Source organism: Pungitius pungitius, chromosome 1 (genome assembly GCF_949316345.1).
Source record: "Pungitius pungitius chromosome 1, fPunPun2.1, whole genome shotgun sequence".
In the NCBI taxonomy this organism is placed as follows: Eukaryota; Metazoa; Chordata; class Actinopteri; order Perciformes; family Gasterosteidae; genus Pungitius; species Pungitius pungitius.
Genome location: NC_084900.1, coordinates 11,750,233 through 11,755,628, shown reverse-complemented (window position 1 = coordinate 11,755,628; position 5,396 = coordinate 11,750,233). Strand labels below are relative to the sequence as shown.

The following is a 5,396-nucleotide window of genomic DNA, read 5'->3' as shown; positions in this document are numbered from 1 at the left end:
CATGGGCTCTTTGTCCACTGTGTTTCTCTCTGTGTTCACCTGGTTAGGTATCAAACTTCACTGGCTTTGTTTTTGTTTTGTTTTCATTCCAAGATTAGAAATTGAACTTGAACCACGCTGCAGCCGAGCATTGACTTTCCCACAGACTATCAGCTTATGCATCATGTATATATGTGTATATATACATGGGTAGATGACCATATAGAACTAGAAGTTGTATTTTACAGTATACTGTCTCTCATACTGTACATGTCTACAGGGCTGCGATGCAGAGAACATCTGGAAGGCTGCTCCATGTGTTTATTTGGCGCTTAATACACTTCTGGATGTTCTATGTTTCACTGCTTCTATTGATCATAATTACTGATTATGGACAAAATGTATAGTGATTCGCCCATACAGATTCACACACATAATAAAACTCCTAGTTCTATATGGTGATCTACACATACATATGCATAGGCCGATACAGTACATACATCCTCCATTCATAACTATGAATTAGACTCTTTGGGCTTGTTTTTACCTATTCTGAAAGAGTTGAGATCATTATTCTCATTGGATGATGATGCATTCCATGAAGCCTCCTGCCAGCAGGCAAATAACTATTATCTGATTGATAGGGTGATGAGGCACTTAAAATGAGACAATTGTGTTGGGCTTGTAGACCTTGCAGGGGGCGGTGTCAGCTTTCGCAATGATTATATTAAATTAATTTTGTTTTGTAGAGCACAAAATTGCAAATTTGCCTCAAAGTCTGTACTCATGAGACATCCTCAATGGGGAGAACAAAAAGGGAAGAAACTTTAGAGAGAGAGATTATATTATGGCAATATTCTTGTGTGTCCAGTTCAGTACCAATCACACAATGTACACCACTTGTGGTAAATACTGATCTCTCCCAGACCCTCTAGCCCCCTCCACAGACTTAAGGGGGGGGGGGGGGGAATCCATGATTCCCTGATGGAATCTTCGATACTGACCCATTATTTCAAAATAACATTTGACGTTGATAAGTTCAAAGAATATTTAATAATATAATATTTGTGATTGTGATCACTTGTTAGATTAATATCTCATTCTTTTTTGGGAGGGAAGGGGTGTCTTAATTGAAATTATTTAAATATTTGTCTGTTTGAAAAATTGGTGGACAGCATAAAGAGCTGCCTTTAATTTATGTGTTTTTGTTATAGTTTTTTAATTAGTTTTATTTGCAAATGAAGAGGAAATGTTTGTGTGTGTCCTGGAGATCCACATCTCCATTTAAACATAGGTTTGAGTGGGTGCTTACTACTTATTATTTGTGTTTTTTTCTGTTTTTACTTTATAAACATCTTTATAATTAAATCTAGCTATGTTCAACACAAAAAATTAAATTAAATGCACTGGGATTTAAAAAAGCAAATCGATAGGAAATAAAGGGATCAATGCTTTCTGAATCCCTGGGATACATTTGTAGGTGTGTTTCTGTTGTCGGGTCAAAGGAAATTTACTTCATTTGTACGCCGCTGTGTTCTTATCAGACAACCTTTAATTAGAAGGCTCTTCTGAATTAGTCCGATTTAGGTGTTGGTTTCAACACCTGAAAAGATGGATGTGGATTGAGCCATGTGATCAATGTATCCAACTCAGCAACTTTTATAAAGTGATTCAAATGCTTGTGAGTGACTTCCACAGCAGGCGCTCAGCTCTGCACAAGCAGCAGCCAGGGGACAGCAGGAAAGGGATGACTAGTGCACACATATTATTATAAAATAGCATGTATATCTTATTATTAGCTTGTACCGATAATTGTTGATCAGTTTGGTAGCATGTTAATTATAGACTGCATAGAACGATAATTGTTTAAGATGTTTAGGTTTACTAGTAAATAAGGAAAAAAAGTAATTGTTCAATAATTGAATATGTTGTGTTTAAAATATACTTGATCATATTCATTCTGATCATTGTGTTTATATTACTTACAAATAACAATATGTGATAATGAACAAACAAATCTAAACTAGCAAATGTATTTTACTGTATTACTTCATGACGTCATCACGCATCATAATGTTATTTAGCAACAAATCAACCTGCCTCTAGCAACTTCCCCCGGAGAAATGAGTTGGCAACAGTGCATGTGATTTAGCAAAAAACTTTCTTTTCATTATGCTATGATTTATCATTTCATATCTTACGGCAATGTAGTATGGGGCAGCACATATAAACCTATATAAACCGTCTCTACCTTTTGACAAAAATGTCATAATAACAAAACTAAACGTAGGCCCATTGAGCGGACAAACACATATGTCGCCCTGCAACAAAACATACAGCTAAGCTAGCCTTAGCATTAGCCAATGTGTGCATGCGCTACACTTCCTATGACGTCATCGCGATGCGGATTGAACTGTCTTCAAGCGCGTTCACTATACTTTGACGGGATTGGTCGCTGGGGGTAGCCACGTGACCTGGCGCTCGGGCACAGCTGATGCTCATTTTCAAGCAGCGTTAGTGGGCGGGAGTGAGAGCCGGTTTAAAAGACGGGGGGGACCCTTCAGTCCTTTGCTTGTGACTCCATAACAGAGCAGCCGGGAAGGGATCGCGCCACACTGACTTACTGCCAGTCAAACTTACCAACACAGCCTTCTACTCTGTAGACCAGGTCACCTCGTGCCACGGTTCTTCTCCCAGAATCATAGCGCAACTTTTATCTACTCGCAGCCATGTTTGAGGTAACTTAATGTCTTTACGTTTGTAAGAGTGTCGACTTTAATTCGTTTAACTTGTTTGCATTTCACATCGGGTTCCTTTTTAATTACATTTTGCATTTTTTTTTCAAAACGCAATTTAAATAACTCAACCAGGTTGATGTCCCAAAACTAATTTAACCAGTACAATTTTTTTTTTCAAGCACTATCACATGTTGTCTAAAATATAGCTAGTAAACAGTTTCCTTTTTCATTAGTAGTCTGCGTTCCATTGTTCTGCACAGCTGGAAAATGGTGGCAGTCTTTTGTTTTAGACAAATATGAATCATTGAAGGGATCCGTATTCTGTGCTCAAACTCAGAACTTTGCTTTCAGACCAGAAGTGATGACTTGTTCCTGCCTTCCTACCAAGATGAGGCGCTTGTGGACCAGCTGCTGTCCAATGAGGAGTCGGATGGAAATTGTGTCGACGGGCTCTCGCTGACTGGGGCCCTGCTCCCCGTTGTAGAGCCCTCCTCCCCATCCCTCCTCCTCCCCATGGTCTGCTCCACCCGCTACAAGACCGAGCTGTGCACCACCTACTCCACCACTGGTTTCTGCAAGTACGCGCAGCGCTGCCAGTTCGCCCACGGCCTGCAGGAGCTCCACGTTCCCTTCCGCCACCCGAAATACAAGACTGAGTTGTGCCGCGGCTTCCACATGACCGGTTACTGCTACTACGGCAGCCGCTGCCTGTTTGTCCACAACGCCACAGAGCAGCGCCCCGCCCTTCGCCGCAGCAGGAACGTCCCCTGTCGCACCTTCCGCTCCTTCGGCGTCTGTCCCTTCGGCACCCGCTGCAACTTCCTGCATGTGGAGGGCGGCCAGGTTGGCAGCGGTTCGGAGTCGCCAGATGTTGCGGACGAGGGGCTAGTTTCCAGTCCCCGGCTCCAACAGTCGACCAAGGAGTGGAAGCCCCGCGGAGCTCTGTGCCGCACTTTCAGCTCTTTCGGGTTCTGCCTGTACGGCACGCGCTGCCGCTTCCAACACGGCCTCCCCAACAAGATTCGACCCTCCGACGCGTCTCCCAGCAGCTCCGGTCTACCTTCCCCCACCTCCCTCTTCACCTCCTCCTCTCCAATGTCCTCCACCTCTTCTTCTCCTCAATCAGCCTCTCCTCTCGTCACACCATCTGCAGAAGCCACCGCCCACAATGCCTTCACCTTTTCCAGCCAGCACCTCAGTGACCTGCTGCTGCCACTGGCCATCCACCTGCAGCAGCTGGAGAGCAGTAAGGGTCAGGAGATCTGGGCCAACCGGGCGATCTAACATGCATGCATGTGTTTTAGAAGCGGTCATTTGCACTGAACACCCGCTCAATTCAAGCTGCTGTTTTTTTTAAAATTTGTTTTATGACTTTTTTTTAAACTCTCCCTTTCTGGGCAAATGTATTTATTTTTTCTTAAGTTGAGGTTGTTTGACTTCAGCGCTTGTGTCAGGAAGTCGAGCAAGACTTTCTGTTAGCAGATCACGCAGCCTAGTTTTGCATTTGAGGTCACTTGTCTCTGGAATCACTACAGTTGCTAACATGAATATGATGCAATTTTTTAACTATTGTAAATACTTTATTAATGACTGAGTAAATGAAATGTGACCTCAGAATCATGAATAAACTAATTTTAATTTCTAACTGAGCTGTCTTGATTTGTGTAATCGCTACAAAGTGCCAGGTCTGCTTGTGCATCAAGTTGAATATAGTTACTATGGTCAGTGACTGGGTGTATAGCAAGGACACTGCTTACGGGTCTGTTGGCTTAATTTAGTTACTGGATGTCTGAAAGCTACAGTGTAAGCCTTTTCTATTAATCCTCCCCTGTTTAAACATGCAAATTCTCCAGTGTCCAAAGCCCGTCAGATATGGAAGATCTTCAGAGGCCTGAATCATATTCATAAAAGTCATTTTTGATGAAGGAAGTGTATCGAAATGCAAGGGAATAGCTGCAGGGCCTCAAAATTGTCAGGATGCAGTTACCTTGGTATCCAGGTTATCTATAAAACTGTCCACTAAGACAATTTTATGGACTTGCAATTCCCACACTGTTGAGCTGAATCTTGACTACACTTCCCAGAGTGCACCAGCAAATCACTAATTGTGGAGCACCTGTGTAGAGGTCCTCATTCCCTTTTTAAACCGGCACAGTGGAGAAGAGTTACTCTACGGTTCGGTCCAAAGACGCCCATGGTCGGTGAGATTTTATTTACTTTTGTTTAAAATGCTGATTTATATTTAAAGCATGAGTAACTGAGTAGATTAGGGTTAATCTTTGCAGCATTAAGTTAATTGTCAGGATTTGCTAAAATATTTCATTAAATTTGAAAGTATAAGATGTTTATGTAAATGTAAACTCAGTTAAAAACTTAATTTGGGAATGTTTAATATGAATGTTTAATTTTGAAAGGCAATTTATGTTCTTTGTCTTTAAAGGATTACAACCTAACTCTGAACTGGCAAATCAATGGACAAAGGCAAAAAAACTAAATAAAAGTGATTGAGCCAGAAACTGAGGTGTCCTTTGATTTGTGAGCTGGAGATAACTTGACACACACACACTCTTCCAGGGTCCTCAAAGCAGACCCAAAATATTGGACAATTAAATGGCTGCTTGTGAGTCGACACCGGAAAAGGCGGGACATAAGCTTGTTGAACATCGGTGCACTCTCGGC

The 5,396-nt window shown here is 41.9% G+C and overlaps 1 protein-coding gene across 1 annotated transcript; it reads left to right on the top strand.

Annotated features, from left to right (window-relative positions):
* The first annotated feature begins 2,501 nt into the window (after nt 1-2,501).
* On the top strand, nt 2,502-4,329 carry cth1 (cysteine three histidine 1). Its single transcript, XM_037477832.2, has 2 exons — nt 2,502-2,717; nt 3,069-4,329. Exons 1-2 carry the CDS (start codon nt 2,709-2,711, stop codon nt 3,999-4,001), a joined length of 942 nt encoding a protein of 313 aa, XP_037333729.2. The 5' UTR covers nt 2,502-2,708; the 3' UTR covers nt 4,002-4,329.
* Nucleotides 4,330-5,396: the final 1,067 nt, after the last annotated feature.